We start from the raw sequence: 24,026 nt of genomic DNA on the forward strand, positions 1-24,026 counted from the left end.
TTGCAGTGAATTTCAGTAATTCCAAAATTGGTACACTCAACAAGCGAAACCTAAAGTAAAGGTTCTTGGAAATGTATGGTTTCTAGCAGCTTTATTTCTGTAAATCTACATCCAATCTCAAAAAGAATGCTCCAATTTGTGATCTGCCTCGTGTATCCCAAGGAGACTTGCTCAGAATACCCAATCGTCCACAATACAAATATTAACTTACAAAATTTACAACAATGAATTTTTCTTCTCATTAATAGATCACGCAAATGTGCTTCAGGTTTGCAGGACCACCAATGAACTGGAGGTAAATCATAAAAAGAAAATGAAGGACTGCTCAAGAAACCATTCACTGACCCAGCCACGCTTTCCAACTACAGACCCATCTCCCTCCTACCATACCCCCTTAAGGTTTTAGAGAAACTAATCAACCAACACCTCACCAATCATCTCAGTAACCACCAGCTCCTGGACACCACACAGTCTGGATTCAGGCCCAACCACAGTACAGACATTTGCATGTTATTTGACTAAGGAGACGCGTCACCCCTCCATCTCCAGGGCCTCTATGCAGCGCTTGACATGGTCTTACACCCCCCTCCTCATCAGGTGCCTGCACAAGGGCAGCATTAAAAGACCCACTCTCTGCTTGATCTGCTCCTTTTTAGGGATAGAACACAAGCTGTCAGACTGTCACCTTAGTCATCAGAAGCCCGCAAACTCACCTGGGGAGTGCCTAAAGATAAATCGATAACCTTCATCAAGTTCAAAGCATACATGATCCCTCTGGCCAAAGTCATCTGTGCAATATACATCAACATCCTTTCCTATGCAGACGACATGCAAGTTATACTCTCACTCTCAGAGAAGGCCCTCAAAACAAGAAACAGGTCATCACCGGCATGACCAAAGTCGCTAACTGGATGGAAGCTCAACACCGCCACAGAAGTACTGATATTCTGCAAGAACAACTCAGCATGGGACTCAAACTGGTAGCTGACCACGCTCGGACCCACAGGCACACCCAGAACCCAGGCCAGGAACCTCAGAATAATCACCAACAGGAAACTGCACATGACTGCGTAAGGCCATCGCTGCATTCTTCTTCCAGACCCTGACAACACTGAGCAAGTTCTTCAAATGGCTCCCTAGCAACACAAGAAAAACGGTCAATCACAACCTAGTCACCAGCAAGATGGACTACTGGAACACCTTCTACGTCGATATCACTAAACTCACTCGAAGGCTAAAAACCATCCAGAAATAGGATGCGAGACTCATCCTCAACCTCGCACACAGAATACACATCACACCACACCTCAGGAAGCTCCACTGGCTCCAGATACACAAATGTGGCTCAATCCAAACTCCTCTCACACACACTGAAGGCAGCAAACAACTCCGGCTCCACCTACCCGAATAGTCAAATCTCCTTCAACTAACCACCCAGACACCTCTTTTCTGTAGGACCTGAACATACATAGAACCAGATCAGGAGGATGGGCTTTCTCTTCTAATGCTCCTAAAACATGAAAAGGCCTCTCACGCCATTTCAGAGCTGCTTCCTTTCTTGAATTCCGCAAGACCCTGAAAACCTGGCTTTTCAGTTGACCAATCAACCACCCACAGTCGGGACTAGGCCCACACACCAGCTCTGCACCAGGATATCCTTGTGGTCATAGTGCACGTTACAAATACACCTATTATGACGGACAGGCTATAAAACAAGCAAACTTGCTATAGAGTACTTTATAATGAAAATCACATGAAACAGTTTTATGTTTACCTGTGATGTAGTAAGTGACTTGTCTGTTGATTTCTTCAGTGTCTGCATCAGTAGTACTTAAAATGGCTACAACGCCGCCAGGAGGATCATCTTCACTCACTGTGCCCTTGTATATTTCGGCAGTGAAGCGCGGGGGGTTATCATTCACATCTGTAATGATCACTTCAACAGTGGTGGATGAAGAATGTACATTTGCACCGCTGTCAAAAGCAACCACAGTTATGGGGTACTTAACCATTTTCTCATGATCAATTTCTCTCAGAGTAGATATCCAGCCAGTTTCCATGTTAATAGTAAAAAGCTCAACAATCTCTGAAAATTCTTGAGTCAGTGCTAAACCATATGTCACTTGCCCATTAGTTCCAGAATCTAGATCATGCGCCTTGACCTGAATGATTGCTGTTCCTCCGGGAAGGTTTTCCATTATGAATGCTTGATATGAGTTGGACTCAAAGACTGGTGCATTGTCATTGATATCTTTTACCTGAATACTGACATCCACAGAAGAGATTGTTTTAGGCTCTCCATTGATATTTTCAGCCAATACTGAGAACTGGTACCATTTTGTTGTTTCATGATCAAGCTTCTTCTCCAGTTTTAATCTTCCACTTTGTTTATCAATAACAAATAGATCATCTCTGTTACTTTCAGCTGTGTTTCCTTTAATCAATGTATACTCTAGAGGATGATTACTCTCCGCTCTAATGGCAGCAATTTCTGTTCCAATTGGCATATCCTCAGGAATGACTGAAGTATAAAATGGTTCAGAAAACCTTGGTAGAGGAACATCGGGTGGTAGGATTTTAATAAAGACAGAGACAACAGATTCCTTTCTTGGCAGACCACCATCCCGAGCTTTAACAAAGAAAGTGTAAATTTCATCCTCTAACCCAACTAAACTTTCCTTGGTGGTAATGACACCAGTGAACGAATCTATTTCCAAATTCTCTTGGACACTCTCAGAGTCTGCTTCAATGCTGTATGTTATGTCAGCATTCATGCCCTCATCAGCATCAAATGCCATAATTTTTGTGACCGATGTACCTCTTGGCACATCAGATGCAATGCTTACTTTATATTCTGTTGCACGAAACTGTGGGACATTGTCATTAACATCAGTTAGAATTACATTAATAGAACAAAAAGCAACTTTCCCCCCAGCGTCCTTGGCCATTAAACTAACGGAGATGAACTTTTCATTCGGATGCTCTCGGTCAAGAATTTCAGTTGTATACATCTGCCCATTCTCTGCAACGTAAAACTTATCTTTGGCAAAATCATTCAAAATGTGGTATGTGATTTGACCATAAGTTCCAGAGTCACCATCGGTAGCTGTAATGTCAGTGACAAGTGTATGTAGAGGAGAGTTTTCAGCAAGTTCCACTTCATATTCATGCTGGCTAAATGCAGGTCTGTGCAAATTTGACCCAAACACAGTGATGTGAACCCGAGCAGAACTTCTGAAAACCCCATCTGACACAGAGACAGTGAGGTTGTAAAAGCGTTTCAAGATTGGCCGCCGTAGGTTTGAGATGCTGATCACTCCAGTCATGCTGTTAATAGCAAAATTGGAGTGCTCATTTCCCATCAAAATAGAATAATCTAACTTGCTGCCATCAGAATTATCTGCATCATGGGCTTTTACACAGGTTACAAAATGTCCACCAGCAGACAATTCACTGATTTTAGCATTATAAACCATTTGGTTAAATAATGGTGGATTATCGTTCACATCGGTTATGTTAACAGTGACTATAATGTCACTGCTCAGTGATGGTACACCACTATCTATTGCCCTAACAATTAATTTGTATTGCTGAATCTCTTCATAATCCAGTGGCACTGCTGTCAGAATGAGTCCACTTCTGGCATCTATGTAGAAACGATCAGAGTTTTTGCTATCGTTCTCCACTAGGAGATAAGAAATAGCACTGTTCAACTCCGAATCTACATCAGTGGCAGCTACCCGTACAACAGATGTCCCAATTACAGATGCTTCTGACAGGGTTGCAGCATAAGCCTTTTTAATAAAAGTGGGAGCATTATCATTAACATCCTCTAAAATTATGTCAACAAACAAATCAGCATGAGCACCAGTAAGAGAGTCTGTAGCACGTACACTTAATTTGTAGGCAGGATGGGATTCAAAATCTAGAGGAGCCACAACATTTATAACTCCAGTGTTGAAGTTAATCATAAATTGATTAAATGGGTCTCCTTCTGTGATGCTATAAATTACTTTAAGTCCTTCTGGGCTGTTGGCCAATACATGGACAACAGGACTATGCAGCTGAATGTTTTCAGGTATTTCTGCACTATAAAAAGGCTTTTCGAAAACTGGCATGGCTTTATTCATCACAGTTATTGGAACTAAAACTTCTGCAGAAAAAGATGGCTCTCCTCCATCTTTTGCCACCACTGTGATCAGGTATTCCTTATTCACATTATCGGGTTCAAATGTCTTCTTTAGTGCTATTTCACCCAAGGGGCCAATTTGGAAATACTCATGATGTTCTTTCAGATAGTAATGCACTTCTCCATTTCTTCCAATATCTTTATCGATAGCAGTGACATGTCGAATGACCTGACCAACGTCAGCATCAACTTGAACAGCAGCATAGTAGGGTAAGTTGACAAAAACAGGAGCATTGTCATTTAGATCTTCTACAGTGACCTTGATCACAACATGGGCTATCTTTGAAGGTTTATGTTCATCGCTAACCTCTACAACCACATTGTAAACCTCCTGCTGCTCACGATCAAATGGAACACCCGTAGTGGAAAGAACTCCAGAAGTGTGGCTCATTCTAAACCTAACATTTGGATTGAGAATACGAAAGAACAATGGTTCATTTATATGGGTGCCAACTGATGTAATGATCGCTATCATTTTAGCTTGAGTAGAATTTTCCTGCACCACAGCAGTATAGGTGGCCTGAGTGAACTTAAGTTGGCTTTCTCTGCTTTCTTTCACATGTATTTTAACAAACGCAGCACTTGAAAACCTTCCATCAGAAGCTCGAACAGTAAGTTCATACCGGCTTCGTAATTGTGTTCCATTGTACAGAGTTATTGTTCCAGTCTTGGGGTCAATAGAGAACTTCTCTCCAATATTTCCATCAGTTATGGCATACATGAGTTCTGAAAATGCTCTTGAATCATCATCTGTTGCATTCACTGTGATCACTTGAACACCTTTGTATGTTGGTATTAAAACAGATGTTTCATACAATTCCTGTGAGAAAACCGGAGCACAATCATTTATGTCAATGACATAGATGGTGACATTAGCTGCATGTTCAGCAAATAAACGCGGGTTGCCCATGTCATGTACTTGAACTGTAAAGTGGAAAATATTGGTCTGTTCGTAATCTAAAGTTACTAATGTGCGAATGGCACCAGTACTAGAATCTATGGCAAAATATTTGTGAATAGATGGTTCAACTATATGATAAACAAGCACAGCATTGGATTCCTTATCAGCATCTGTAGCTCGGATCACAAGTGGGACATTTTCAGCAGTGAGAATTACACTATTAATTGAAGCAGATTCGCTGATGAGCCCAGTATATTCGGGCTGCATAAATACAGGCAGATTGTCATTCTCATCCCAGAGGTTGACAGTAACACTTGTGTTTGTCGACTGCCCAGCCATGTTGGATCCTTGCACAGTAAGCGTGTATGAAGGCATGCTTTCATAATCGAGAAGCTTCTTTGTGACAATAACGCCAGAGTTTGGATTAATATCAAAGACATCCTCAATATTTCCATCTCGTATCTCATAGATGACAGATGACTGGCTGAAAGCGGTGACCATTGCAACAAAGCTGCCAACCTTGGCAACCTCACTGATTTCAGCAGAATATCCATTTAATGTAAACTTTGGAGAGGAGTTATCAGAAATTGTAACAAAGATATGTACTGAAGTTACTTCACTCAGTGGAGGACTTCCATGATCAGTTGCCTTTACTATCAACTTGTACTCATTCTGTTTATTCCGATCCAGATCTTTTGCAGTTTTTATGGTACCAAGGATGGGATCAATGGTAAAGGAATGTCCAATGTTTCCTGCAATAAAATACGAGAAGATTAGAAAAACAATATACAGAAATATTGGACAGTAATAAAAAGAAGCAAATTTCTTTAATGTAACTCATAACTTTCAGGTATCCAACAGGCATGGCAATCCAATATTTAATGAAAGATTACAAGTATAAGCATTAACCAAACAACAATCTTAAAGAGCCACAAAATAACTTACCTGTAAAGATTTAGGTATTGTGACACAATGCCGGATAGCTACATTAGAGTGCTAGTACACGGAAAGTAGAGAGGCCAATGAGAGAGCCGGGCAGCAGGACATTACGAATTTTAATTCAATGATGATTGGGCTAGACTTCATAAAAATAACCTGGCAGTTTAAAAGAGTTTACAAATCAGCTTACCACATGTTCTAAACACAGAATTAGTGTATCCCTCTAACTTGTGATCTATGTTACTAGATCATGGTCAGAGTACACCAAGTTGCAAGAAAGGGCAAGAAAGGGGGGGGGGAGCGTCAAGACAAACTCAAACCTGTGATTAAAAATCCATGGACGAGTGTAACAGTTCTGTTTGCAAACACAGATAACAGTTTCCATACATTAAAATACTATGCACAATAGCACATTCAGTATGCCTGTAGGGGTGGACTATACCAGTAAAACAAGGAAAGGTTACAAAGGCCAGTTAGTGGAAAGGACCTTTAGACCAATAAACTGTACAACACTCTGCACATCAAAAAGTGCTGCTAAAAACGAAATGCACATCCTACCAATATGTCAATCGGGGTTGCGGATTGTAAATAAGTTACAAATTTGTGAATTCTCTTCTATGTGCGCAATCCTGCCTAATAGCAATTGCTCTACTGATGGCATAATATCCTCATTATTAGTGGAACGCTTTCTAATGGTCACCATTACTTCACCTCTGACAGGCTAGAGGTTTGGACTAGTGCCATGCCTGTGTACACAACAACAAAGACAGAATCAACCAGAATAAAGTTAGTGGCCAATATTTATATGGACACCATTTTGTCTAGTGGAAAGGTGGTGCTTCAAATCTTGCAGATACTTTTTAAAGACTGTCTCAAGGCACAGGAAAAGGGAGATTAAGTTTCAGAAAGAGGATTCTTGACAGGGATAGTACCTTAACAAGACCCTATTCGAGATCCACAGCACTAGCCCTCTTCCCAGAACACGATGTTATTAATGGCCCTAGTCACTGATATTAACATGGGGACTCTTAGCAGAGTAGCAGGATTCATAACGGAGCTAGTTAAATACATTGGGGAGATAGAGTACCTTACAAAGCAAGATAATTTGATTATGCAGGCAAAATTTGTGAAATTCTGAATTTTACATTCGAAATTTCTGAATTTTGTGTTAATCAAGATTTGAGAAATTTCTGAAAATTGCACATTACACAATTTTGCGCAACTTCTTTAAAAACAGAATGTGCATCTCACATTAAAAAGTCTTGCACAATACCAACAGCAAAGTGGTTCACACTATTGCTGGTAACTCATTAAACTTTTTTGCATGAGGGGCATAATCAGGAAGACTAAATGAAAGAGCAGCACACTGCTAGAATATTGCATTTCATGCCAAAAGTGCATTTTCACCAAATTCTCTCTGGCTCTAGTGAAATTTCACGAGAAACAAGTGTGCCATTTTACCCAGCCCTACTGTCATCCAGTTTCATGCCACCAGTCATTTCAAACAGTGGTGGTGTGGAAAGATATTTCTCGGTAGGGCAAGCCAGCAATGTTCCTTTATTGTTACATTTAACTAGAAGAACCTACAACCACTCTTTCTCTGTTCTTGCCACAAGAATTTGGAACGCTCTTCCTCCCGAAACCCGATCTATCCCTCCAACCTCCACATTCAACAAGCATTGGCATAGCCAATAGGTCTCGCTTTTGGGACCTTATCAGGGTTTAACTATGCAACAGTTGCATAACTAAATACTTATAAGGTCCCAAAAGCGAGACCTATTGGCTATGCCAATGCTTGTTTTTTGGTAGGCACGAAGAGCCACCCTCCCCCGTGTAATGCCAGCTGCTGCAACAGGGGGAGGGACGGACTCTGAGGAGAGAGAGCAGAGGAGGAAAGAGCAACAATGAACCAGTCTGCCAAGTAGGTGCGAACGTTAAAGTGAAAGTAATCATTTCGCGGGCGCTTTGATGTTCACAGTGGCCGCGCGGCTCACTGAGAACATCAAAGCGCCCGCGAAATGTACACGCAGGCTGCCAAATGGTGCGCGCCCGGCGCACATGCACTGTAGTTGGGGGCCTGAAAAGCACTCGTTTGCACTTCCAAATCCCCTTATTCTATAGCTCTCGCCAGAGCAGCGCTAAAGCGCTGGCTCAGGCGAGACCTAAAAAGCAAGTCAAAAGGTTACTCCTGAATAACCAGCTTCAACAATCGACCTGGAGACACCATAACTAACTTTTGTCTAATAGACAACATGAGTCTCTCATTCAATAATGCAATTTTTGTCACTTTACGTGTACTACGTGTGGTTTGCTCTTTTTGTAACTGTGCTTGTTAACTTACTATGTGTTTATTATGTACGATGTTACTGACCAGTCCTATCTGCTTCTTTGTACAGTGCTCGATACCCTTATGGGTCATGTTTGCCCAATAATAAACTTTTCTAATAAATAATTTAGAAGCTCACATCGACGAAAATCAGAAATTATGGAAAATATTTATATTAATACCGAAACCACAGTGTGTTCTTATCACAAAACCTCTTTACAGTAACCACTTCCTCCTTTCAAAATCCCTTTAAAGTCTATTTCCTTGACCTGAAAGATTTACAGCGGGTACACTGTGTCACATTTGAGAAATGCTGCTTTATGGAAACCAATATCGACATCTGCTGTGCATAGGTAAAATATACTCAGAAGTGTGGCTTGCAGAAAGGGGAAGCAACATTTAATGCGTGGTCATTACCATGCAATACCTTTACCATGCATCCATTGCCATGCGGGTGCCTTTACCACGCAATTTCTTACCAAGAAAATGTAAGTATTTTGCAGCTAATTATATACATTAGAAAGTAGTAGAAGTTCTTCGTAAGCCAGTACAGTCTTCCTACAAGTAGGTTAAAGAAGACAATGCACTTGACAACTGCTGGAAGCCCAAGGCAGGCATTTTTAAGTTGGGATTTCAAGCCCAAGATATTTCATTAGTTGCCTTATTCCGGACTCAAGTGTTTTGAGTGCATCCAATTTAGTGAGTCACATCTAGGCTCTCACTAGCAGCAGCTGCACTTCGCATTAACTGAAGGTGTTCAAAAAACTGACCAGGATAATTCAGTGACCACTTCAGGGTTGAAATCTATGTGCAAAGGGCTTGTGAATAGATCAATTTGAAAGATTTTGAGAGTTGACCTGTGTCAGGTGTAGCTGACCTAAAACACCCACAAGTTGTCTGAGGATGTATGAAGTCGCCGCAGTGCAAAGTGAGGTTTTATAAATACACAAACATAACAGAAAGGATGCATCTCATGACCTAATGAAAGGACGGTCAGACTGTCACTGCTGTGAATGGGGAAAAAAGTTAAAAGTTCTTCACAGTGGAGTTCACCTCCTTACAGCTGATGCCAGTTCAACCAGTGATCTAGGTAGTTTTTACAGCCAGTCCTCTCACAATAAAAAACACACATTTTTCTCCTTCACAGTTGGTCAAGTATATAGGCGGTGTGGAGCTAGAAGGCCCTGGAAAGGATTAAAAGTAGCTCCTGCTCGATATCGGAGCAGATTCAAAAGAAATCCAACGGTGCTGCTATCCTGGAAAAGGCTGTCTCTTCTGGATCAAGACATGCACTTCAGCACAGCCTCCATACTTTTCTTACCTTTCTGCAATACTGAATAACATTCTAGATCTATTTTACACAGGGGCTATTTGAGAACAAAATTCTCGTGCCCAAAGGGTAGAGAGGATATAGGTCAGAGTAACCCCTCCCAATATCAATAGTAACACAAAAATATTTTACTCCAACTGACCATGTCGTGGTCTTTAATATTCCCTAAAGATGGATTTATTCGATGAGCTGGGGAACTTATAACTTCACCCCTAGGTGAGCAAGGAAGCAATTCCTTTTAGTTTTTATTACCCTCACACACCCTAGTGGTGTCATGCTTCATCATCGGGTCACCCCGACGCCTAAAAGTCGGGGTGGGCTCGACCACAGTGTTGGGAGCGCTTTGAAGAAATTGCAAACCAGGGAGGCTATAAGATAAAAAACCTCAGGCAGATCCCCGGTTTCCCTTTATTCTTGGGTCTGTCTGGGTTAATTAAAAATAATAATATGAGTAGGGTTATGTATAGGAATATTATGGTCCTATGACCCTAGTGCCAACATGTTTCAGTCCACAGTGGCCTTAAAGGTCCAGGACTTTCTTCAGGGCAAAAGAAACCACCCTGGGATACAGAAGGGGGAATTCCCTATTCTGTTTTATTAATAGACAAGGGTAGAGTAGCTACTCCTTGTATGAGAGACGGATTAAATAATCTGTCTTGCGTTATGAATCCATCTGTAAGAGAAAACACAAAGAAACACATATCCAATTCATATAAATCGGTTTTCATCAAGGTATTTCCATAGTGACGTGTTTCAATTTCGTGTTTGAAATCAAGAGCCACACCTATAAGTGCCTAGTGGTCAAAAAGGCAAAATAGTGTGCAGCTGTATCCAAGTCTGTGTCACTCACAATTAGTGGCTCTGTACAGTTAATTGGCGTGTCTGATCTATTGTGCGGTGGCGATTATGCTCGCATTCTATATAGAACCAGTTCGTGACCGTGGATGCTATCAATGTAAAACAGACTCTCATAAAACTCCCAAACATACCTCAAACACACCTTATCTGTGGTAAACCACAGTACTTAAAAACATGCGTGACTCTTAATCTCTATGGGTAACAGTGCAAGTGACATTCATTCTTGCATCCTTGCTTACCCGCATTTCGAACGGAATTCGTTTCTCAGGGGATGGAAGGGCTAATGGAGTAGCTCTGTAGTCAAACCCTAACGTTAGCCCCAGGGAAAATATAAAGCGAAAAGTTGTCAACCGCTTATGAGGTTTAGGGCATCAGGGATCTAAAATCATAGATGCTAACTCTTTTTTCTCCTTATCTCGATAAGGGTCCCAATGTTAAGGAAATTCATCCTAGTATCCCAGACTTACTTCGTCAAGAGTCCTGCTCCGCTTCGCCACCTATTAGGACCCGATCCCCGGCGTTTCGCGCCGTGTTACGGGTCTCGGAAGGTTATTACTTCCGTGTTGGTGTAGCTATCGACGGGATTGGTCCGCGTCAGCACGTAATCGGGGTAGTTCCCCGCACAGGATTGGTCAGACATGACCTCTAACCCAATTTGGTAGCCAATGGGTAGCAGGAGCTGGTCAGAGGACCGGTAACTCGCTCGCTAATGGAACCGTGGTTCCGATTATACAAATATGTTGATGTCTACATAAACACTCGTAAATTGTGCACTTAAATTCCCAAAACGAGTATGTTTTATTATATTAGTAAATGGATAAAAACATAGATTAGGATGTATTGTCTCTACGCATGCGCAGGACCGGTAAATCGCTCGCTACTGGAACCGTGGTTCCAATTGTACAAATATGTTGACGTCTACATAAACACTCGTAAATTGTGCACTTTAAATTCCTAAAACGAGTATGTTTATTTATATTAGTTAATAGATCAAGACATAATTCAGGATGTATTGTCTCTGCGCGTGCGCAGGCTGGTGTCCCGATCAATTTCATCATCTGACGGGAGATCTAAAGCATCGTTCGTATCCCGGGGCTCATATGGTATCCGTGATAATCTTTGGACATCACTTACTCATAATTCTCGGACCAATCTTAAAAAGAATGTAAGAGGGAGTGTATATTCACTGATGGATAATGGTGTCATAAGAGTGTTGCGTCACTTTAGTGTACATGCTGCATATACAGGATGGTTGACCATTTTAAAGTCTAAGGTAATCAGTGTCTCACATTATGCGGTAACTACGGCCACCACTAGGGAGATGGTAGTTAGTAGAGGGTTCCCCACTGATTTCAGGCGGACACTTAGAATTATTCCCGTGCTTATCGAGATTAATGTGCTCCATCTATTTATTCAATTGGTTCCAAGGGATACCATCATTAAGACCCGTCTCGTGGGTCTTTAGGCGATACACCCATCGTTGTTCACGTTCTAGAAGTTTTCGCTGTAAGTTATTCCCCAACGTGGTAACCTTTTCTAATACTGTCCACTTCAGCTCTGTGTCCTTATGTTTTTTCTCTTGGTAATGGGCAGTAAGCCTTGTGGCTGTGACTGATCTGCGTATAGTGCTTCTGTGTTCGCTGATGCGGACTTTGATCATACGACTCGTCATACCAACATACATAAGTCCGCAGGGGCATTTTATCATGTAGATCACAGACTCGGAGTTACAATTGGTGTGTGATCTCTGTTCCCATGGAAAATTAAGTCCCAGTTCCAAAGTTTTAGTGTGTTCAGTGAAGGGGCAGGCTACACATGACCCACATGGATAATGTCCCATCACTGGTGGTAATCCCCATAGTGTCTGTTGATTAGTTTGTTTAGGGATGAAGGAGTTAGTGTGTACCAGGGCATTTCTCAAATTAGATTTTTTTCTAAATGAGAACATGGGTTTTTCAAAGGATAGCCTGTTTGATGTCAATATTGACCATTTCTTATTTATTATTTTTTTCAGGTCATTGGATGATGAGTTATATGTTGTTACACATATAAGTTGGTCTGATTGTTCCTTAGTGTATGTCTCTAACAGTGCTTCCCTTGGTGTGTTGCGTGCTCTTTTGTTAGCCCTTTGTATGATTTTGTTCGGGTACATCTTCTGTTGTAATTTTTCACTCAGAATGGTTGCCTCTTTTTTGTATGTTTGAAGGTTGGAACAGTTCCTACGAATCCTCAAGAATTGGCCTACTGGTAAATTCTCTCTTAAGGATCGTGGATGGGCACTATCAAATCTCAATAGACTGTTCCTGTCCGTTGGCTTTGTATATAGCGAACTCTCCAGTGTGCCATCCTTAGCTGTGAATGTAACATCTAAGAACGAGATACTTTCTTTGTTTACATTCATAGTGAAGTGGAGATGTGGGTTTAGGGAATTAATCCACATCTTAAAGTTCTCAAGACTGGTAAGATCACCTCTCCAGATCATGAGGACATCATCGATGTACCTATACCATTTACAGATATGTGTACTGTATGGATTTTGAGTCCAGATGTGAAGGTCCTCAAAATAACTAACGTACAGGCATGCCAAACTAGGGGCAAATGTGCTCCCCATCGATGTCCCATGTATTTGTAAGTATAGTTGATCTTCAAAGGTGAAGAAATTCTCTGTCAATGCCAGGTGTATGAGGGTGATCACCCAATCAATGGGTGCTGCCCATCCCCAATCTTCCTTCCTGAGTATCTCTTGGATCACTCTGATGCTTTCCGCCTGAGGTATGTTCGTGTATAATGCTTCTACGTCTAAACATACCAACAGATTAACGGCTGGATCGTATTTAACCTGTGTCAAGAGATTAAAGAGGTGTTTGGTATCTTGAACATATGATTTAATCTTCTTGACCAAGGGACGTAGGAACCAGTCAGTATATTTTGACAAGGGTTCCAGAATGGAACCTATCCCTGAGACGATAGGTCTCCCCGGGGGAGGGTTCTTCCCTTTGTGTATTTTTGGGATGGTATAGAACAAGGGAATTCTGGGGTTCTCCTGGTTCAGAAATTCATGTTCTTTCTTCGTAATCCATTCTTTTGTTAGTGCATCAGTTGTTAGTGTCATGATAGTTGTTTTTATCCGTTGTGTGGGATCCCGGTTGATTTTTTTGTAGTATTTCGTATCTGCCAGTAAATTCAGACATGCTGTTCTGTAAGCATTTGTACTTTGTACCACGGTAGCCTTATAAACCTTCCGAGACCCGTAACACGGCGCGAAACGCCGGGGATCGGGTCCTAATAGGTGGCGAAGCGGAGCAGGACTCTTGACGAAGTAAGTCTGGGATACTAGGATGAATTTCCTTAACATTGGGACCCTTATCGAGATAAGGAGAAAAAAGAGTTAGCATCTATGATTTTAGATCCCTGATGCCCTAAACCTCATAAGCGGTTGACAACTTTTCGCTTTATATTTTCCCTGGGGCTAACGTTAGGGTTTGACTACAGAGCTACTCCATTAGCCCTTCCATCCCCTGAGAAACGAATTCCGTTCGAAATGCGGGTAAGCAAGGATGCAAGAATGAATGTCACTTGCACTGTTACCCATAGAGATTAAGAGTCACGCATGTTTTTAAGTACTGTGGTTTACCACAGATAAGGTGTGTTTGAGGTATGTTTGGGAGTTTTATGAGAGTCTGTTTTACATTGATAGCATCCACGGTCACGAACTGGTTCTATATAGAATGCGAGCATAATCGCCACCGCACAATAGATCAGACACGCCAGTTAACTGTACAGAGCCACTAATTGTGAGTGACACAGACTTGGATACAGCTGCACACTATTTTGCCTTTTTGACCACTAGGCACTTATAGGTGTGGCTCTTGATTTCAAACACGAAATTGAAACACGTCACTATGGAAATACCTTGATGAAAACCGATTTATATGAATTGGATATGTGTTTCTTTGTGTTTTCTCTTACAGATGGATTCATAACGCAAGACAGATTATTTAATCCGTCTCTCATACAAGGAGTAGCTACTCTACCCTTGTCTATTAATAAAACAGAATAGGGAATTCCCCCTTCTGTATCCCAGGGTGGTTTCTTTTGCCCTGAAGAAAGTCCTGGACCTTTAAGGCCACTGTGGACTGAAACATGTTGGCACTAGGGTCATAGGACCATAATATTCCTATACATAACCCTACTCATATTATTATTTTTAATTAACCCAGACAGACCCAAGAATAAAGGGAAACCGGGGATCTGCCTGAGGTTTTTTATCTTATAGCCTCCCTGGTTTGCAATTTCTTCAAAGCGCTCCCAACACTGTGGTCGAGCCCACCCCGACTTTTAGGCGTCGGGGTGACCCGATGATGAAGCATGACACCACTAGGGTGTGTGAGGGTAATAAAAACTAAAAGGAATTGCTTCCTTGCTCACCTAGGGGTGAAGTTATAAGTTCCCCAGCTCATCGAATAAATCCATCTTTAGGGAATATTAAAGACCACGACATGGTCAGTTGGAGTAAAATATTTTTGTGTTACTAACATTCTAGATCTCCACAGCAGATATGTTCGGAAACTTCGATTCTCACCGCCCTTGCTCCTCTTTTACACAAGTAAGCACAGGATCAAGGCTAACAGGCCCTCTCCTTCTAGGGGTCTAGTGTTCGGTTTGATCTTTACCACTAAATGGTGCAACAGAAAGCTATTTTCCAGTAGGGCAGGGCAGGACCAGGATCTAATTAAGAAAAGCCAGGAAACGCTGCAGATTGTGCACCCTAGTAGTCCCAGAATTCTAATGGGAGTAGTCTTCTATACCCTGGTATGCAAGGTAAACCAATGAGGGACACTGAAGCAAGAGAGAACAGCTGCTCCTCTTAGCCAGAAATCAGAATGTTCACAGCATTCTGCTCAAGCTTTGCACCATACAGGAAAGACCTCTGATTATATTGTTACAACAGTTCATTGCAACTGAAGTGCACAAAACAATCCTTCTGTAACCTAACCTATATAAACTTCTCTACGAAGTGACCACACCAAAATTAGGTTTCTTTTAGGGATCAAAAGTCCCTAATAATATTTTACTCTAAATTCCGTGACAGAAATGGTTGACCGACACATAAGCTCTCATGGTCTTTTTTCAATGTTTATTTATTGCGTTTTGTATAGGGCGAACTTGACCCGAGGGCATCCGAGCGCTACACAGTTTGCATAATAATGATTACGTGGTTTACATTTGGGGTAGGTATAAAGACGTAGTAAAGACTGTTTGAGCTTCGTAGCGGTCTCTTGTGTCTGGCTTTTGATGATTTGAGAGGTAGATTAGTTTATCTGTGAAAAGAGAGCTTTATGACTTATGAATGCAGTTTTGATTACAGCTCTTGCCTTGTTTGGAAGTCAGTTGAGCTGCTTGAGAGTGGGAGTGATGTGGTCATAGCACCTTTACCCCTGATAGAAGCCTGGCTGCTCCGTGAAGAGTTGCTTTCAAAGGGGCCAAGTATATTTTTGGAGCAAACCTAATAACTGCTTTACCATAGTATAGCTTGGGGAGAATGAGGGCTTGCACTACAGTTTGTAGGTCTTTCATTGGTAGTAAAGGTTTGACTTTTTTTTTTTTTTGTTTTTTTTAGATGTTTCACCATGTGGAAGGTGCTTTTCGCAGGGACATGAATATGCTCGTTCATGCTTAAGTGACTGTCAAGAGTGATCTCCAGGGATTTAACAGAGTTTGAGATGGACAGTTTTTAGTTTAGTGCAGTGATGTTGTAAAGACCGATATCTACGAGAAAGGATTTTTCTTTGGGTTGGATGAGGAGGAGTTCGGTTTTGTTGGGGTTGAATTTGAGGTGGTTGCTGGATGATTTGAGAGTCCAGCAGATGGAGATCCCTGAGCTACTTTTCAATCTATCAATGCTGCGCCGGCCAATAGGAAGACAATAATTCACCATATGGATAATAAAATAATGGTCAATTCAGAGCTGGGCAAAAGTGAGAAATCCCCTTGTGGGTTTCCAAGAAAGTCAATAATCTACGGATTTTTGCAAACTCTTACAGAGCAAAGTGCATTACAGATAACATTAAAGATACATTATCACTTTATAAAAATGTAATTCAGAATAAAGTATCTACCATCAAGAGCGAGATTTTAGAAATCAAAACATTCCTCCTTTAGTGAGATAATGCATATAAGCCTCTGAGTTCATTTTTGAAGGCAAGCGCCAGCTCACAGCTGCACTAAGCACAGGTGGGGGCGGGAGATAATATGCCACTCATGGAACACCCATCAATATCACTGTGAACAGAGTAGTTGGATAGACAAGTATGCTCATTCATATTTCCAGGGTGAACTTGTATAGGGGAGAAATGTTGAAGAACCGAGTATAAAAGCATTAGTGCAAAGAGAAGGGCAAAACCAAGGTGACGAAAAAGTAAAGTGTCTGGGGTCCACATGAGAGGAGATGTCAGTCTTATAAAGTAGTTGGTTTGTTCAACTGGTTTATTATGTGCTAAGAGAAAATATAATTTTATAGAAGAAAAAAAAAAAAAAATCACAAGAGCTGAAACATGCCATTTCTTTTAAGTGTTTGGACACTAAAAGGCAGTCTAATTGCTTACTCCTCAAATATTTCAGGATTGGCTTTTTCCAAGAGAATAAATGATTCAAAGTAAATGTAAAGAACCTATTCAGCACAATAGTGGGAAAATTCCCCCAGAGGAGAATAGTCTGAACTGTAACCATGACCTAACTAACCCAACTCTCAAAGAGCATATTTTCTTTTATTTAAAGTTTGGAGGAGGAGTAAACGAGAATACCTGAACCATCTTTATAAGGTGCAGGCAAAACATTGTGTAGATGTATGCCTTCTGAGACTTAAGTTCGACTTTGAAGTTGAGGAAAACGGTATCTTGCCACATTACATTGTGGGTGTGGTGTTTGATGTTACTTAGCCCGGAAAGCTGTATTACACCCCAGCAGAAGAATATGATCGCATCAGGTTGGAGTTATATCAGCTTTCATGAATAAGTAATTCACAAGGCCAATATTTTGACAATATGTTATATTAACAAGCCAAAGTATTATGCCCAGTGAAAAGAAAATTAAACACCAGTTTCTTTTCAAAGTTCAGAAATGTTCCTTACTTCAGAGCACAGGATATTATAGATTTAATTGACCAGTATTTTAAAATTAGTTTCATACTGTTTTAGAGTAAACTGTCTGACAACTAAGTGAAGGGTGTTTTTATGTCTCTTTTAACAGAAGAAATGAGTCTACTCATAATTTATTGCTAACCTACATTCTATTCTATCAAACGTTTCCTTTTCAGCAATAAAGCTTGGAATCTCACACAAACTGTCAAACTAACTGTGAACAGGAAAATCTTTGCTTCAAAAATGAGGTTTGCGGTAAAGGCGCGATTACAAAGGGCAGTTCTGTACACAAACCCTGCCTGAAATACTCAATTACTGACTCAACCAAGCATCGCAAATATTTACGGAATGTTCATGCCGCATGTGAAAGGCTTTAACAGCTATGAGGTGCTCGCCAAGTGCCCGCCAGTCATATCAAAACAAGGTCAAGTTAAACATTACGGCCTACAAAAGGTCTGGCCGATTTTTCATGTGACAATTCCTCTCCTAATCTGCTTGGACATCAAAAGCCAAACTCATCTTTGATCTCTGGGAGGTCAGGGTTTCTCACTTATTCCCTGCACGCACGTAACAAACAGCCTCCTATAGTACACTGCTGTGCATATATTTATGGTTTTACCAAAATCAGCAATATTTTCATCTGTGGCAGCGAATACTTAATGCACGAATCTGAAAATACACAACTGATAACATTTGGGTGACGACCTCACAAATCATGCAGGAGAGGTCACAACAAATCGTTTAGCCCCAAATGTATCGAATGATTTTCAGAGACCTGCAAACGAGGTTTTTAGTCAAGTTCCAGATAAAACCAGAGACTATAGAAACAGCTTTGAAAAATGTTGAAAGATTCGGGATAAAAAGTCGAGCTATCGCGTCCAGACAGATTAAAAGACTAACAGGAAACACTTGACAAGAGAAAGCAACCAAAACCGTACGTGAAGCCAAAGCAATTTGTTCGTAAACTGAGGTTGTCAGAATATTAGTCAATACTGAAGACTATGCTTAGACCCCCCTCAATGGACAGAGGCTCATCTGGAATACAGTATTATGCACTAACAGCTTGTCAATTGCTTGTTTTTTGAGGAGTTATGCTAGAGGGATGAATGCTGAGGAGGTCAACCAGACAGAAAGGGTAAAGCTCTCAGCACGGAGTCCAACATGTTTGAAGACCTACGGAGTAGGTTTGACGTGTAAGCACAGTTAGAGCGACCTTGTATAGTGTAGCAAGACAGGAGCAGCAGCTGAGCTCCTGGTCTGTGCACAGCTCCCCACTGGCTGCTGCTTAGTGCAGTTGTCTAGAGACTCGCCTCCAAGCAGAGACCTCGCAGGATACCGCAGCCTCCCCATAGTCGTTACTCTGCCTTTTTTGTCCATATTTAGCTTTTCGTTACTCTAATTGTTGTGGTATTGTGGTATTTAATTAGTTGCACAGGTTTCACAGTGTTTACTGGTATCACATTAAATTGTTGTGTGATTGTCTCTTTGTGTGCTGCCCCATCACCCCCACCCGCTCCTGCTATTTTTTCTAGCTCGGCCCCGCTCCCTACCCACCCCGCCTCCCTGTCTGCCCCTCCCAGTGCTATTTATGGAGGCCGTCGAGCAGCCTCTGAGTAGGAGCTCACCTCCTGGTCTGTGCATCGCTCCCACTGACTGTTGCTTAGTGTGGTTGTGACTCTTCTCCCACATGAGACCTCACAGGTTCGATCCTGCTACCTCCCCAAAGCAGTTAGTCTGCCTTTTTCGTCAATGTTTTGCCCTTTCGTTACTCTAATTGGTGTTCTATTGTGGTGTATTAATTAGTTGCACAGGATTCACAGTGTTTACTGGTATTTGGTTAACTTGTTGCTCCACTGTCGCTGAGTACTGCCATGTCCCCCCACCTGCTCCCGCAATTCTTTACCCGCTCGGGCCTCATTCCCTTCTCAGCCCCTCGTAGCACATCTTATGGAGGCCGCTGGCATAATAAAGGCAAACCAATCTGCGCTTGGACCATGCCCAGCACCCAGTTAGCCTGGGCCTTCGCACTCCCCCACATATTCTGCCACAGATGACCGTGCCCTGAACCTCAGACGCAGCAAAAACTACTGCCTCGCATCACCTCACTCCACTCCACTGCAGGACCTTTCATCTGCATCTGCTGCTAGTTTACTTGCACCTCGCAACAGACTGCCATCACAGCAACCAATGCCATGCCAGCCCCTGTGGCAGAGACCTCAACTGCCCCCTGATTAATACCAGATCCCTTTCCAAACACACCACCGAAGTCTCGGACACCATCTCCACCCTCGCCTCAATGTGACCTTTGTTACTTAGACCTGGCTCATCTTCGCCTCAGCCCTCACCAAAGCAACACCCACCAGCTACAAGATTAAACAAGGCAACCGCACCAATGAACACCTAAGTGGTATCCCCATTGCACACAAGAATTGATCTCTTACACCCCCACCGATGATGAAACCACACCGATCATGGAACACATCAAATTTCATCTCTGCACCAACAACAAAACCACCATTAAAATCGCCCTTGCTTATCGACCACAAGGACCACGAACTGGCCTCAGCGATGCCATTGTGGAATTAATCACCCGGCTCGGCACTGAATCTCAACACTGGGTCTTCCTCGGAGAACTCTACTTCCACCTGGATGCCCCACAAACATCAACTCCACCGACCTCCTGGAAAGATTGGTCGATATCGGCCTCAAGCAGCTGGTCACAGACCCCATACACAAAGCAAGACCCACGCTATACCTAGTCTTTACATCCAGCAACAGAATCCGATATAGTTACACTACAGAACTCACCTGGTCCGAATACTCCAATGAACACTTGAACCTCCCCGCACCATCCCCAACCGACTGCCAAAGCACTCCTTCCACATCTGGACCACAGTCACTCAGCAGCAATGGGCCAACGCCCTCAGCATCACATGGCCCAACATCACCCCAACCTTAACCAGGCAGTAGAGAACTTCAACGCCTGGATCACCAGCACCACCCATCGAGTCACTCCCACCAGGGCCAGCTTTAGTGCTGCCTGCGCAGAGTGCGACAATCTATTTTAGCCACTGCATGACCTCACCCCTCACATTCCCTCACTACCACCTGGCAAAAGGGCCCTCAACTCGCCATATTCCCTCTCTCACATACATTTCCTTTATTTTAAAGGGCTGGTAAAGGCTGGCTTCGCTAATCCACTCAGCTACTTACTTTAAATACAGATCTATTCCTTTCAGCAGGCATATCAAATCTCTGCACTACATTATGGCAAGTCTAGTAGCAAGTCACAATTGCCACTAGACAAACCTCTGATTTGTCTCTCTAGCAGGAACATTAAGCACAAGAGTTAACTTGACATTTTATTGCCGCCTCAAAACTGCATGCACAAGGAACTCTGTATCAGCTACTTTTAAATCCTAAGTTACTGCGAAACACAGCGCCCCCACCTGAGGTCAGCGTCCACTGCAGCCGCACCAGTCATACTACCCTAAAGCCGGCCCTGACTCCAACAAAAACCAGCCAAAAAGCACAAATCCCCTAAACAAGCCAGCCTATAAATGCCGTAATTCAGCACACAGAAGCGCAGATGCAAACAACTGGAAAGAAGATGGCACACCAGCAGGAACAACAGACCGAGCCACATCCAAGCGGGCCTCAACTACCACCGCCAGATCAAAGCTGCAAAAAAGGTGGCCCGGCACACAGGATCAAGACCAGCACCAACAACACCAAGGAACTTTTCATCATCGTCGGAGAGTTTACCTGCCTGCCAGCCACCGAAAACCCTATTCCCTATTCACAGGCACTCTGTAAATCCCTCGCCGACCACTTCCACAACAAAATAGCAACCATCTACAGAAACATCGATCCACCACCAACAGACCTCAGCATCCCATCAACCACTACCACCGACCCCTCGTCCACCGCATGCAACTCAGAACACCGAACACAAATACTCTAAGGAACTCTATCCACTCTGGAGCACCCGCCATGCCGCGACCAGCTTTTTAACCTCAGCAGAGACTAAATCAGCCGCCAGCTCACCCCCATCCTCAACGCCTCCATCACCACAGCCACCTTTCCTGATGTCTGCAAACTAGCAGAGGTGAGATTCCTTCCTGAAGATAACCTCTGCAGGCACCAGGGAGCTCCAGAACTACCGCCCCATCTCACTGATACGGTTTCCCGCCAAAGTCCCGGAGAAGGCTATCAACCTCAACTCACCGAACAACTGGAGAGAAACGACCTGCTGGACCCTTTCCAATGAGGTTTCAAAGCCAATCACAGCACCGGGACAGCCTTGATCGCAGCAACTGACAAAATCCACACCCTACCCGACAGAGGGAAATCAGCCTCCCTGATCCTGTACTACCTCTCTGCAGTCGTCAACACAGTCTCCCATCACACACTCACAGATCGACCATCCCAGATCTTAATCACAGACGACGCGCTCAGATGGATGGCTTCCTTTCTCACGGAGCACACCCATTGAATCAGTCTCACTCCCTTCACATCACAACACAAGCACACCATCTGCGGAGTCCCTCAAGGATCTTCCCTAGTCCATCCCTCTTCAACATTTACATGACACAACTCGCAGACTTTGTCAGAGCCCATAACATCACCATCTCTTATGCCGACGATACCCAACTCGTCCTCTCACTCTGAGCGGATTTCACGTCGACGAAGACCAACTTCCACAACTGTATGTTAAGTGAACCAGCATTTATAGCGCGCACGGCTACTCGGAAGTGTCCCAGCGCTAAAACCTAGGCAGGGGGGCGCGGAAGTGAAAGACGTGACTGGAGAACTAAAAAAGCCATGTTTTTAACTGCTTTTTGAACACCCCAAGGTCATGGATGTTCCGGAGCTCAAAATCCGCTTGGATGAAAAACAACTGCCTGAAGCTCAACACAAACAAAAATAAAGTTCTGTTCTTCGGCAGACACCTCCCTCTGAAATGACTCCTGGTGGCCATCGGCACTTATTATGGATTGCACAGTAGTGGGAGAGGCTATTAGTTTTAAAATTATAGCTCACGGGAAAGCAGCCTTAAGACTTGTCTGATTGTTCCTAAACAATTATGAGACACTACTCCTTTCTTAGATATACAAGTTCATCATGATGAAGTGCTTCACTATTTATTCACCTCATCCCTGCTGGGAATATTAAAGACTTTAAATCTTTTGTATATGAAGATAACCGATGAATTCCATAACCATATATGTAGGAACAGCATCTGTCATGTGTAAGATGGCACGTATATATCAATGTGATGTGGGCTGTGCAAGTCTAGACAGTGAACAGATTTGGTGCTTTGCAGGATGCGACGACCTTTAAATTCCTTTGATGGTGTCTGGCTGCTTACAATAGATTCATTGCAATGGTGAACATGTTTTATGGGTCTCTCTGTTCTCACAGTGAAACAATCTTGTTTTTTTAAGGAATTAGAGACCTGTTAGGTCAAATCTGGTTTGAGGTCTTTGGATATTTAATTTTGAACTAACTGGAAAGGAGGTTAGTATGGAAGGGCAAAGGGGATAGCAAGTGGTCCAAATAATAAAATCATCTTCTGGTTTGAAGGTTGAGATTAGTAAATACAAGTTCTAATATTAAAGAATCCTCCATAGACATTCAGAATTTGCAGGTTTAGTAGCTTTTCGGGAGGAACCACTATTCCAATCTTATGGAGGTTTTTGAGCACTTGCAACTGTTTGATGAGGAACATCATGGTGAGATGGGTGGTACATATAAGGGAGCTATGATTGTGATGGAATGATCAGAGCTGGACAAGCATTTAAAGTTATTCAGATGGAAATCTTCTTGTCTAGTATCAGCCTCAATCATGGAGTATCTTTCAAATAATACAGATGAATAGCAAGAAACCCTGCAGTCTAACAGGTGAATTTCAGGGATAAAAGAAGATACAATTTGATTGTATTCACAGATTGCAGCAATGATGCTGGAAGTAAGACAGTAGTGGCCCCATTCTATGGAGACTTGTGAAGACTGCACATTTCTTAGAAATGCTGGCCACAGAGTGAAACTGGAGTGCCTTAACAACTCTTAAATCAAGATATTAAACCCAAGCCTCAATAACACATGATGTCAATAACATAAAATGACATATGTACTACAGGAAATTTGCTTGAAATGTCTAATGGACAACAGGTACTGAGAAGATTATTCACAGACCCAAAAATAGAATACCAAAAGCCTGGCCCATCATTTCCCATGTACAGAAAGGAAGAAGTTGCATTCAAAAAGTGTGCTTCAGGACTTGTGGAAAAAGATCTAAAGTCATCATATGCACCCTAACACAACACAGAGCACTATACAGT

General features: G+C 42.5%; 1 protein-coding gene across 8 annotated transcripts in view; it reads right to left on the reverse strand.

The window, feature by feature from the left end:
• FAT1 (FAT atypical cadherin 1) overlaps nucleotides 1-24,026 on the reverse strand; it is a 277,803-nt gene that overhangs the window by 95,548 nt on the left and 158,229 nt on the right. For all 8 annotated transcript variants that reach the window (XR_014978169.1, XR_014978170.1, XM_085641986.1 and 5 more), the window contains exon 10: nucleotides 1,775-5,842. Coding sequence is in view for 6 of the 8 variants with exons in the window: in XM_085641986.1 (XP_085498112.1) it covers nucleotides 1,775-5,842 (4,068 nt within the window). In the remaining 2 variants the exon portion in view is untranslated. The remainder of the gene's footprint in view (nucleotides 1-1,774; nucleotides 5,843-24,026) is intronic.

This window comes from Triturus cristatus, chromosome 2_2, assembly GCF_964204655.1.
Source record: "Triturus cristatus chromosome 2_2, aTriCri1.1, whole genome shotgun sequence".
NCBI classification, from domain to species: Eukaryota; Metazoa; Chordata; class Amphibia; order Caudata; family Salamandridae; genus Triturus; species Triturus cristatus.